This window comes from Vicugna pacos, chromosome 20 (assembly GCF_048564905.1).
Source record: "Vicugna pacos chromosome 20, VicPac4, whole genome shotgun sequence".
NCBI classification, from domain to species: Eukaryota; Metazoa; Chordata; class Mammalia; order Artiodactyla; family Camelidae; genus Vicugna; species Vicugna pacos.
This window is the reverse complement of record NC_133006.1, coordinates 26,659,678-26,672,614: the sequence shown is the minus strand read 5'-3', so window position 1 is coordinate 26,672,614 and position 12,937 is coordinate 26,659,678. Positions and strand designations below refer to the sequence as shown.

Genomic DNA, 12,937 nt, shown 5'->3' with positions numbered 1-12,937 from the left:
ATCTCGCCTTTACAGGTTTTAAATTAAGCAAAATTCATGTTTTCCAACAAAAGTCAGCAGGCGTTGGTTGCGATACAGTGTGTATCTGGCATTATCAAATCAGGCTATTTGCACGCTATTTCAAATAATCCACCCAGGGACCCTGACACTTCATTTCACATAAGAGAAAATCTCGGCATTAGAGAAGCTATGATGACCAAAGAAATAGGAAGCGGCAGTCCAGCCAGTTTGAAACTTGAAAGTAACCCAGTTGTCTTTGGGAGAAAGAAATAGACACAGTTGTACTCAATTCAGTGTGCGAAACAGCAAGATTGACAACCTTCGAGTATGTCAAGAACTGAGAATCTTAGGTCCCACTCAGGTTTACTAAATCAGAAATTAACCTGGTCCTTAACATGGCTCCTTTTGCACGCTGTAGTTGGCGATAGGATTAAATAGAACATTTGAAAATTCATTCTTTCAGGTCTCAGAGACAAAAGGGGAATCGAGAATGGGTGGTGAAGTAATTCATCCAATCAGATTCTCTAGTAATAAACCAGTCCCCTGCCCCCTTTCAGGCCAATGGTTATATCGCGCGGGACTTTTGAAAAATTACAAGACCAATCAGAATGCTTCTAACTATATTTAAGGACAACTGCCTAAGCTTGCCTCAGATTGCAGGTGTGTATTCAGGCGTTCGTGATGGCTCGTACCAAACAGACAGCTCGCAAGTCCACCGGCGGCAAGGCGCCGCGCAAGCAGCTGGCCACCAAGGCGGCCCGCAAGAGCGCGCCGGCCACGGGCGGCGTGAAGAAGCCGCACCGCTACCGGCCCGGCACGGTGGCCCTGCGCGAGATCCGCCGCTACCAGAAGTCCACGGAGCTGCTGATCCGCAAGCTGCCGTTCCAGCGGCTGGTGCGCGAGATCGCGCAGGACTTCAAGACCGACCTGCGCTTCCAGAGCTCGGCCGTGATGGCGCTGCAGGAGGCGTGCGAGGCCTACCTGGTGGGGCTGTTCGAGGACACCAACCTGTGCGCCATCCACGCCAAGCGCGTCACCATCATGCCCAAGGACATCCAGCTCGCGCGCCGCATCCGCGGGGAGAGGGCATAAAGCAGGTTTCTCTACAATTGAAAAAGGCTCTTTTCAGAGCCACCCACCACTTCAGTTAAAAGTAGTTGTAATACGGTTGTAAGTCTCGGTTGCTGTGGCGTTGAAGGTAGCCGTGCTGTGAGAAGTAACCGTAGGTGCTTAAGAGCTTTATGTATGAAAAACAATGTAAGTTTATTTGGATTTGAGTTACCACAAAACTATGATAATTAAAATCTCAGAAGCATTCACATTTATGACTTATGCAAAGTAGAGTTAAGAGTGCATTATGTATATATTCTTATAGGGCCCTTTGGCCATGGCCTTTCACTGCTTTTAATCTACCTGAGAACACAAGTCTTAACAATATCTATGCATAACATTTCCAATAGTCCACAAACTTGCACATCTGTCTCCATGGTCCACAAATGGTGTACCTGAAGTAGGATTGTAGTTTAGGGCATAAAAACTGACCTCAGTACTCACCACTAAAGGTCCACTAAATAGATTTATATAACAAGAAAAATAAGACTTACCTACGCATATTAAAATCTGGGATGTGAGATACTTAAGGGTAGCAACTATAGTTTCTCTTTTACCCATGTTTCCTTTTAATACATACAAAAACATCCACTTAAGTGTTAATTTCTTTTTAGAATTTCCACCTGTAGAAGTATAATTGATGGAGTAGATGAAGGTTTTCTGAGGCCTAAAGCTTACACAACTGAGTGACTCTTAAAACTACAAACAGAATTACAAAGACAAACTAGATAGTGAAAATTAATGAGAAAACCAATTTCAATTTTACAAAACTAGACAAAACCATAGCCATCACAAAGCTCAGGAAAACACATTTTATTAACTTGGACACACTGCTTCTTCATATATTTTTGACTAGTCTGATTCCATCTTCAAATAAAAATTATTTTGGGATATTTTGTATACAGTATAAACAGTGGGAAGAGAATTGAGTATTCCTTTTAGAGTGATCACAATTTGTTTTATTCCCTCGATAACAGAATTTCAGCTTCAGAGGACTATTGGTAATATCAAGCATGTTTTTCAGATAGTTTTCAAATTTGAAAAATTCTCTGTCAAGCTTCTTTGTGAGTTGTAAAATTTGAAAGAATTCTTTACAGGTTAGCTTCTGGCTCTGTACATTTCAAATCTCAATTCTCCACTTCTGCACTCACTCCCAGTGGGGGATAAGTGGATATATGACTTCTAGTGCTGCATTTTCTTGCTAGTAATCCAGGTGAGGTTGTCATTTAGTAGGAGCATTCCTTGAAGCCATTCTTACATCAGATTGGCTTAGCAACAACTGAACTATGTATGAGCACATCTGCAAATCACTTTATATATCTCATTAACCCCATGCTAAATATATATTCAAGCAAATTTTCTCTTCTCAAATCCCAAATATGCTCATCAACATCCCACCTAATCAGACAAAAGGTGAATTGTAATGGAAGAGAAGATCAAGTAGAAATAAGCAATAGTTTTAATGAACTGTTATTAAATATGTCAACATAGAAATGTAAACAAGGTTTTTTTTTTTAAATGAGAGCAAGTGGACACACTCCCAGGGCCTTGGAAGAATGAAGTCTGACACTTGAGTTTCACTAGCTTTAGGGTAAACCTGCCTCTCAGCACTGACTGCGTTACCAGGTGATATATGGCCTTCCCTACCCTCCTACCACTCTGTTCTACTGCAGTGGAGTGCCCCAGGAGTTGAGAATCACGTCTCGGATGACTCTCTAGATTCTGAGATAGAGCACTGCTTCACATGATGCTTTGGATGATGGTACATTTCTCAAAGAGAGATACTAGGAGGAGAGACTTAATTGGGAGGATAGAGTCAACTGTGAGGAATGGAAACACTTTCAGTGTGCAGGTGAGTTCACTGGGTCAACTTTATAGGTGTCATATGTCCATTCTGTGCTGAATATCACCTTCCTTTAGGAAGGTCCCTATGGAAGGAAGAAAAAAAAAAAAAAAACACGGAGTCATTGGATGAGTCAGTCTAATAGCTAACATTGATAATTTTCCATGGGTCAAGTACCACATGACCTGATTGGCCTCAATTATTGTATATCTCTTGCTACAACACTGAAAGGTAAGTTCTCTGTCTCCATGTAATAGAGGAACTTCAGCCTAAGAGAGTTTAGTAAATTGGCCAAATTCATGCTGCTAGCAAATATGGCCAGGAAGTCTCACACCAAACCCACCCTCTAAATATTTTTTGATTAATAAGATTACCCAGGAATGGATTATCAGATCTAATTTCCTCCTCAAGGGTAACTGTCTTGGAGATTGGGTTCAACTCAAGTTGAATAGGGAGGGGTTGCTGCGGCCTGGCTTGGGCTACATTCTGTTATCAGATTCCTCTAGTCAGAGATCTGATATGAGATGAGGTAGGTCGGATGACCAAAAGAAACATCAGTCTTAAGGATGAACATCTGCAGTTTATGGTCTTTAGTCTTCAGCTTAGGACCAGGTCAGCATAATGATTTCCTTGGAAACATCTAGATTCTACTCCAGAGCAAGTATTCTCTTATGTCTTCCTTTCAGTATATACTATAGAGCTATACTGCAGCCACTAGCAGTATGTGGCTATTAAGCACTTGAAATGTGGCTAGTCCAAACTGAGATGAACTTAAGTGTAAAATTTAACTTAAGTGCGAAATTTGATATTTGTATTCCAAAGAATTAGTAAAAAATTTCAGAGTTAGTATAAAAGAAAGAATAAAACAATCTCATTAATTTTATATTAGATCACTTAGTAAAATCATATTTTGATTACAGTGGGTTTAAATATTAAAATTGATTTTATTTGTTTCTTTTTACTTGTCTTAAATGTGCCTATTAGAACATTTTTAATTACATATGTGGCTTTTATTATATTTCTGAGGAATAGCACTAGTACCCAGAGGATAATTATACCCACTGCTCAGAAATTAACTAGCTATGTCCTTTACGTGACCAAGCCTCAGTAATAATGGGACTTATCTCAAAGTGCTGTGACAAGAACATGTTTGAAAATAAATGGAGGGTGCTCAGCAACAGTGCTTGGCGTGTTGTAAATTAGTGCTCAAGAAATGCTGGTTGTCAACACTATTGGTGTTACCACTGTGCTCTAAATTCCTGTTCCCTTCTGAAATCCTCTAATCATGTAATCCTGTCTTGTACTGTACTGTTCATCTCTGGCATGGATTTCAACCACAAAGTCACATTTTACATTTCCCTCAGGCATAGGAGAAATGATCCCTTGAACACTGCTTAGGGGAAGTAGTAGGATATTTAAGTTTTCAGACATGACAACACTGTATGTACAGAAAAAAAAATTTAGAATAACACATTACCTTTAGTTTCTGTCACTCACACTTCTAACATGAACATTTCATGAATTCTCATTGTTGAATTATCAGTCAGCAGTTTAGTTTATGCAGTGTGTATTGCCATTTTGGCTAAACAGCCATGTTTGGCCAATTATTTGAATATATTATTGCTGTTGTTAATATTATGTTATAATAGTAAATGAATACTGGAAATAATATTAATAATGTCAAAATAAAATATAGGTCTTACAAACTAAAAATCAAGGCGAGAAGCTCTTGGTTAAAGTAGCCATTTTTTAGATTTCATTGACAGGCTTATTAGACCCAAGCCAGTCAACTATGTAAAAAGATTGTGAAGGAATGGAATAAAATTAAAGAACATGAGGAAATATTGTTGAAGATTGTATCTAATGGCTAGGTGAAATTAGAGATTTTTACAATAACTTTCAGATCTCTGTGAATAAACTCTCCCTCCACCCTTAATAGAGAAGAATGGTTATATTTGTTTTTGAGGAATTTATGTTTTATTTAAAAGTAGAAGGCATCTTTCATCTATGCCAATATGTTTGCAGGAATTATTCAATTCTATGATCAGTTGTAAGTATATAAACGCAATAAATTTAGATCCCAAAAGGCATTCATAAGAGATTTGAAGAAAAATTATAGAGAATTTATTCTCTTTACTTAGGTTGGTTCCTCCCCTGCCTCTTAGAATCAAGCAAGTGGGTGGACTTGAAAGTATTGGAAGATGAAAGGGAACACAGAAGTACACGATGCTATTACTATAAGAACTAACTGTGACTATATTTGGGGTGTCTTAATCGGGTCTCCTGGTTGTTGGAACTTGACCCAGCCTGAGCTAAGTGAGGAGGCCCCAGTGGCAGGAGTTCCGATGGCTCAAAGAACCAGTAACTCAGGAGGTTATTACAGATATTACAGATATTACAACTCTATCTCTCATCTCTGCTTTTCTCTGCACTTTGGCTCCATTCTGTTCTTTTCATCCACTAGATCTCTTGGTTTCTCATACAGTGTCTAAGAAGACAGCTTCCAACCCCTGACATCAAGTCAACTCAATTTCTATAACTGAATTCCAGTTTTTGAATAGAAAAATTTTGATTGGTTCAAATGGGCCCAATGACCTCTGCACCAATCAACCTCTCTTTAAGGTCAGACACTCTTCTTCCGTTTTTAGTCTACAAAAGACAATCTGTATTAAGACACACTGGCATTCAAACTTTAAACCAAAGGTGAGGTTAAGACTACTAGGATATTTGAGACCAGAAGTCATTATAGTGTTTCATCGTCCACATCGTTGCTATGAGCCGCAAATGGTTAACTGAACTCTTGAAATGGGCCAGTGGGAACTGAAATGTCCTGTATGTGTAAACTAGATTCCAACGACATAGTATGGGAAACAAGAAACAATGTTAAATATCTCCTAAGTATTTTTACATTGATTTTATGTTGAATGATAATACTTTGGATATACTGGATTAAATAAATTATATTGTTAAAATTGATTTTATCTTTTCCCCTTATTTATGTGGCCACTGCTGTTCTAGAAATTATTAATTCATTATGGATAGATCCCTTCAATATGTGGGTATCTTTGATGTGCACTTTATGGGATGCTGGCCCTCAAAGGAATCTAAAATATCATAGGTTGCCATTTCCAACAGCAACAAATAAGATACAATATTTGGGAATAAAGATAGTAAGAAATGTGAAGATACATTTGGAGAAAGTTTAAAACATTCTCCACAGACACAAAATATTTGAACAAATAGAAAAATATACAATGTTTTTTGAATAGGAAAACTCATCATCCCCTAAAATTAATTAATAAATTTAACACAATCCCAGTAAAACTACCAATAGGGTATTGAGGGTTTTCATGTGTAATGGAAGAATGAACAAGCAGGAGATGGGAAGCATCTTAATTAAGTACATGTGGAAAAACAAAACAAATAATCAAACAAAAAATAGAAAATCCAGAAAATTCTAAAAAAGTAATGAGAGGGAATTAGCTCGCTTAGCAACTAAAGTCTTATAACATCCCAGCTTATTAAACATTCAATTCTTACTTGTTTATCTACTATGGGCCATGTATTCTCAGAATTGATAGCCCTGTGAACAATATTTAAAACAGTTCAATCTCACCCTTGGGACTGACCAAAAGAACAAAATAGAAAACCCAGAATGAGTCCTATCCACAAAAATTAGCCTATGATAAAGGTGGAAATTCAAGCGCTGATGGGATGGGGAGCAGAAGGGAGGCAGAAATGGAAGAGTTAATAAATGATTTGGGGGGGAAAATTATCCACGTATTAAACCTTACACCAAACTACAGAGGGCTCAATTATTTTAAATGTAAAATTAACAATGGAAAATTACTGGAAGAAAGATGGGAGAATTGTCTTTCTTCGCGTATGTGTGCGCTGTGCTTTCAAAGGGAAGTTTTTCTATTCGTGATTATAGAGAAAACAAAGAATAAATTAAACCAATTCAATAAGGAGGCGGGGAGGGATGATCCCTGGTCATTACACTAATGCGGGAATTAACACACACCAGGTTCGTAGTTGCTGCAATGGTTGAAGCGCTGAGCTGCAGGTCTGCAGAAGCCACTGTCCCGGGAACTTGAGAAATTCTGTGCACACCAGAATAAAAACAGGACGCTGGATTTTCTCTATCTAGGAGAAACGCCATGAATATGAAAGAATCTACAGATAACAATGCCAATGGAAACTAAAGCCCTTTATTACAGACATCATCACCCTCATCCACACACCCAATGTATTTACCAATGTATTCTTGGCGTAGAAACATTTGGGTTGAACAAAAATGCACTTAAAGTATCTTCAATTTTAGATTATCTATCTAAAATGAGGATTGGTGACCGGCCGGCCAGGACAAAATGGCCGACTAAAGTTGGTTTCGATGAGCTCAAATCCATCACCCATTTGTCGAAAGTTACACAATACGAGGGACTGAATGATTCCAGGTCCAGGCTTGCCCTGAGTACAAGAGTCGTTGCTGCCGCTGTAATTACTTTTCAATGTTCCTTTGCTGCCACAGCAAACCACAATTCACAGAATGCAGGGCAAGGGCGCCTGCAGCCACTCCCCACCCAGGGCTGGATGCTATCAACGCCCCAGAGACACGAACTTGACTTTCGAAAACATGGAGAACGCCCGAAATATCAGACACATTTCTCTATCAAGCGAAAAGGGCTAACGCAACAGGAAGAAAACAGACTATGGAGGACCGCCACCAACCAATTAAACACAGAATGAAAATCATGGGGTGAAGGAGTGAACCAACCCGCGAGCAGGGCGGGACTTTTAAATAAGTTGTTAGCCCAATCGGATGTCCCTTAAGACTACGAAACTGGCTGGATTTATTTGTGGTTGTTTTTGCTGTTCACAAGAGCGGAGCGGGGCGGGGCTGGCGGATATCCCAAGTACTCAAGCCGCCGGAAAACGTTTGCCAACAGCTGACCAGGAGGCGAGCCAGAGCACTGTAGGGGTAGGGCAACCCCCTGAATTGGGGTCAGTTTCTGCACAGTAACAGAACCCACTCCCTCCATCCCCCCCCACCCCCCAATCTCCCTCCATCCCCCCCCCACCCCCCAATCTCCCTCCATCCCCCCCCCACCCCCCAATCTCCCTCCATCCCCCCCCCACCCCCCAATCTCCCTCCATCCCCCTTGCTTTTTCTACTCGGCAGCCAACTGACAGTAGAATGACTTCTGCGCCACTTTCCCCTATAATATAAAGGCTAAACGAAAGACAGAGCAGGTAAAGCAGGCATGTACAGCTCTTTTTTTTGATATCAGTGGTGGCTCTGAAAAGAGCCGTTTTGGGTTTAAAGAAGCAGAAGCTCAACAACCTACTTCTTTTTGGGTGCAGCCTTCTTGGGTTTGGCAACCTTGGGCTTGGCGGCTTTGGGCTTCACTGCTTTAGCTGCGCTCTTGGCAGCCTTCTTAGGCTTGGGAGCCTTAGCCTTCTTTGGACTCTTAGCCACTTTCTTGGTTACAGCAGCCGCCGCTGGCTTCTTCGCCTTCTTGGGGGTCTTCTTAGCGCTTTTCTTCGGAGTGGCCGCGCCCGTGGCCTTCTTGGGCTTCTTAGCTGCCCCAGCAGCCTTCTTGGGTTTGGCCGCACCCGCCTTCTTAGCCTTGGGCTTGGCTTCCCCAGTGGCCGCCTTCTTGTTGAGCTTAAAAGAGCCGGAGGCGCCGGTGCCCTTAGTCTGCACCAGGGTGCCCTTGCTCACCAGGCTTTTAAGACCCAACTTGATGCGGCTATTGTTCTTCTCCACATCATAGCCGGCGGCCGCCAGCGCCTTCTTGAGCGCAGCCAGGGAGACCCCGCTGCGCTCCTTGGAAGCGGCGACAGCCTTGGTGATGAGCTCCGACACCGGGGGCCCGGAGGCCTTACGGCGCGCCCCAGCTGGTTTCTTGGCAGCCTTTTTCTTGACTGGGGTCTTCTCCGCAGGGGGCGCGGCAGCAGGAGCGGCAGGAGCAGTCTCAGACATGTTGAAGATCTGGGACTCGGGTACAAGTGGCAAAAACGCCGATGGAGCTGCGCTTGGGCCGGGCCGCCGTATATATAGAGCGCAGGCGCGCGCTGATTGGTGCTCCAGTCGCCCGGCTGCCTGGCAGACACTGAGCCGCCGCGGTGCGCCCAAGTTGTGTTTGTTCCACTTCACAAAAGGGGGAAAATATTAAAATGCTCCGCACCAAATCATCCGGATTTGGTCGGGAAGGGATCCGAGAAGCCTCAGGCTTCGTGTTCTCCATTTATTTTTTCTGCAACCACAAAGACTACGCATCCAGGCGTCCCCAATTCCCCCAACTCCTAGGGAAGTCCTGGGCAGTCAGAGACCACTTTCTGTTTTTCTTCTAAATTACCTGTTCGCTCCTTTGCCCCTGAAACTTCTTTTTCTCAGGGGTGGTTGGGTACATGCTTCCCTTCTTTTAGGACCAAAAACGAAATGGTTTCCACCTAGATTTTCACTATAATTATGTTTCTTCGCAAGGGAAGTAACACAGGTCCTCTGTGAATTCTGTGTACAGACCCACAGGAACTGTGGACTGGGACAAGGATTCTGGGGCCAGTCCAAAGCAGTTAGGGCGGGATGGAGGGGGTTCGTAAGCCTTGGGGGGTCCTGGATGGTGGGGGGTTAGAGACTTAAATCTTTGATTTGAAGACATTGAAACTCTTTATCAAATCCCTCTTTTACAGACGGGGGCGGGGCACCTTTTCACTTCTCCAAAGGCGAGAAATTGGGCTGTTTTTTAAAAACTCTCAGGTTCCCCTCTGGGTTATGCAAGGCAGGGGGTCTGACCCTCAAGAATAGGAATAATAAGGGAAGAAGGGAGGCCCCCTGAGCCTGCAAATAACCTCCAATAGTTCTGGCAGGGAGGGACATTGAGATGATCTGTTTTCAAAGAAAACAAGCATTTATATATTTATTTATTTTTCTAAGCTGCATTAAAGAGATGAATTTCAACACATGAAAATTGTAGGTTACTTCCAGTAACAATATCTAACACGTCATGGTATAGAAGGACACTCTAACTGGCAACTCAAAGCTGTAGATGGAAATAAAGTAACTGAATTTAACAAGATGCACTTTGACTTTTAAGATGAACTAGAGATTTGAAATAGAAACAATTAGATGGCAAAATTTTAAACAGAAATAGAGGAAAAGTACTAGAACAAATCAATCGTTATGCCACTTTTTGCTGATGAACTCACCTCTTCTCAACCCTTCTAAAGTTGGCCGTTTGTATTCTATTCTTTACTACTACATCTAGATGAAAATATGTACAAAAGATGTCAGTCTGAGATGTGATAGTCAAAAGGGGTTATACAAATTGAGCTCAGTGATGAATGAAAAATGAGGCATCTTCTTTTAGACTGAGGATAACGCCATGGTTTCACTGAATGACAGTCATTCAACATGTGGAAACTGTGTCTACTGGTCATGTCCTCTGGGAATTTAACAGCCTAATGAGATTAGTGATGGATGAATTAACAACCGTAGAAAATCATTTTGGCCCGCCATCCGTCAGTGTGACTCTGGCATAGGAATTATAAGAAATCACTGAAAGTGTACAAACAACTAAAGTACCTTCATCATACTAATATATTTTGGTAAAAAAGATAAAATAAGTACCGGCCACTCAGTTCTGATTCTATGTGCAGTGAGCCTGGCTCTTCATCTGAAACTATGCTAAGTGTGCATAACCACCAGGAAAATAGTTGTTTAGAGTCTTGATTACCAGGCCACTGAACCTCCCATCACTATAAATTGATGTTCCTCTTTGCAAATCAGCAGTGTGTAAATTTGATTTACTGTGATTCAGTTTTCTGATATGATCTCTCAGTTTAAGTCAATCAAATTACATCTCTCTATATGCAAATCTGAAGTCCAGATCTCTCGTGGTTAGGACACCAGGCATTCAAAGTCTTGCTCCCAACTTCCTGGACACATGGTGGAGACCAGAGGGCAGAAAAACAAGTAGCCCTTCTCCAGATCCTTATAACTCGTGTTCAGAAAAGTTAAAAACAAAGCAGCTATTTCTTCAGATCTTTTCAAGGTGTACTAGAAAATTCTGTAAGTCCACTTGTGGGTCATCGGATATGCTAAGAGCATGCTTTACAATAAAATAGAACATGAGTCACACCTGTAATGTTGTTTTCTAGTAGTCACAATGAAAAAAGTAAAAAGACACAGATGAATTTAATTTTTTTTTGAATTTAATTTTAATAATATGTTTTATTTGACTCAGTAAATCCACACTACTATTACTTCAACATGTAATCAGTATTTTAAAAACTAAGATGGTTTCTGTTCTTTTTTTCATATGGTAAATCTTCAAAATCTGGTGCATATTTTACACTTGTACAATTTCACACTAGCCACATTACAAGTGCTCAGTGACCCCCACGTGGTTAATAGTTGACATACTGGACAAAAATATTTAGCAAAAGTAACTTCGACTTGATATTTACTTTTTCATTAGGCTCAGAGTATGTAAAATCAGATGTTCACTTGTAGAAGGCTGATACATTAATAAGGGTTTTGTTCAGTAGAGATGGAAATGAATTCTTTTCCGGAGCAAAGATAACCCCTAAAAGTTCTGATTGTATCGCCTAATAGGACAGTAACCAACTTTGTATCTGATTTTTTCAGCCTTCTAGCATTCTTTCCTGCCCTGACTGAATACATGTTTCATTCCGCCGTATCCTGCTTTGACCTAATTTTGTCATCCTCCTTGCTTGCTCATTAATACTTTAGTCATTCTCTGACCCGTGTGCAAGTTCCCCATGCTCAGTACTTGTATGAGAGTCATGTTTTGAAAATTATACTTTGACACTTGGTTAGTCAGTTTGCCCTACAGGCTCTGAATCAGAATCTTTAGAAACCATTCTAAAACATTGGAGGATATGCAATTTTTTGACCATTGGCTTTCAAATGACCTTAGAGCCTATGGATGTCCTTGGAATCTCAGCCTTTCAAATATGATTGAACAAGCCTGTAAACAACAAAAAAACCTATGAAAATGAGCTCCAAATGAGCTCCAAGGGAAAATTCAGATTAAGGATGTGGTCTTTCACTCATAATTGGTGGGCCCAAGATAGCCAGCAATAAATTGAGGGCAGGATTACATATTGCAATGCAATAAATGGTGTGCTCCTATATTTACACACACTCTGAATATTATGGGTTGGCTAACTTTGGTTCATGTCTTTCAGGTTTGGAAATTTGGTGGACTAAGTTAAAGAAGCAGAGCACTGTATTAGGTCCAAATGGAGCTGGAGAGAGACAGAGACTTAAATAGCCAGCGAGAAGAGTGGTTGGAACAAGTGTATGGATCAGAGGCTGACAACTGATTTTTCTTTCACTTCCTCCTTCTACCATGCCAGAAAAGGGTTCTGTCTGCTTGTTATAGGCCCCAAGTGGAAGTGGCTAAAACTTGCTTTTTCCTGACTCACCAAGGGATGAGGCTAATATTAGCAGCCAATCCATGAGCTTGCCTGCTCAAGGAGCGTAAAGTGTAGTGCTTCAGTGCACCCAGGACCGATGATATAGGACAGCCTGAAAAAAATACACAGGAAAGAACTGTGGCCTGCATAAGATTGTAGGCCCTCCAGTCTTCTTTGTTCAGCCTCACAAACCATTCTTACAAATAATCCAGAGCAACTTTTATGTCTTTTTTTCAGTCTCTACAGGCAAATGGTCGACAATGAAACAACAGACCTGAACCAACATGTTTCCCCCAGGAGCCTGTGGGGAAGGGCTGAGACCAAAGTTTCTGTTTCTTATCCCCTGACCTACCCTCAAAATACACTAGGGAAACCAACAGAGAACATAATAATAAAGCACATGGTAGGACTCAATAAATACATAGAGAGTATCACCAAAGGAATAATACAGTGCAAAACATATCTACCTAATATTTTGAAGTTGCTATTAGAACCATGTAAGTGAGACAAGAGGGCATTAATAGCCACTTTATTCTT

At 41.1% G+C, this 12,937-nt stretch overlaps 2 protein-coding genes across 4 annotated transcripts; one reads left to right on the top strand and one right to left on the bottom strand.

Annotated features, from left to right (window-relative positions):
- Positions 1-662: 662 nt before the first annotated feature.
- On the top strand, positions 663-1,321 carry LOC140687618 (histone H3.1). The gene has a single exon (XM_072944719.1). The coding sequence runs from the start codon at positions 682-684 to the stop codon at positions 1,090-1,092; it is 411 nt and encodes a 136-aa protein (XP_072800820.1). The 5' UTR covers positions 663-681; the 3' UTR covers positions 1,093-1,321.
- A 1,690-nt stretch (positions 1,322-3,011) lies between these two features.
- H1-2 (H1.2 linker histone, cluster member) lies at positions 3,012-8,999 on the bottom strand. Of its 3 annotated transcripts, XM_072945567.1 has the most exons (3): positions 8,302-8,999; positions 6,978-7,056; positions 3,012-3,038 (listed from the first exon to the last, which is right to left on the bottom strand). In XM_072945567.1, the coding sequence occupies exons 1-3, from the start codon at positions 8,937-8,939 to the stop codon at positions 3,027-3,029; spliced, it is 729 nt and encodes a 242-aa protein (XP_072801668.1). In that variant the 5' UTR covers positions 8,940-8,999; the 3' UTR covers positions 3,012-3,026. The 3 variants fall into 3 exon arrangements, with proteins under 3 accessions (XP_072801668.1, XP_072801667.1, XP_072801670.1); XM_072945566.1 differs by lacking the exon at positions 3,012-3,038 and having other exon boundaries at positions 5,542-7,056; XM_072945569.1 differs by lacking the exon at positions 3,012-3,038 and having other exon boundaries at positions 6,981-7,099.
- Positions 9,000-12,937: the final 3,938 nt, after the last annotated feature.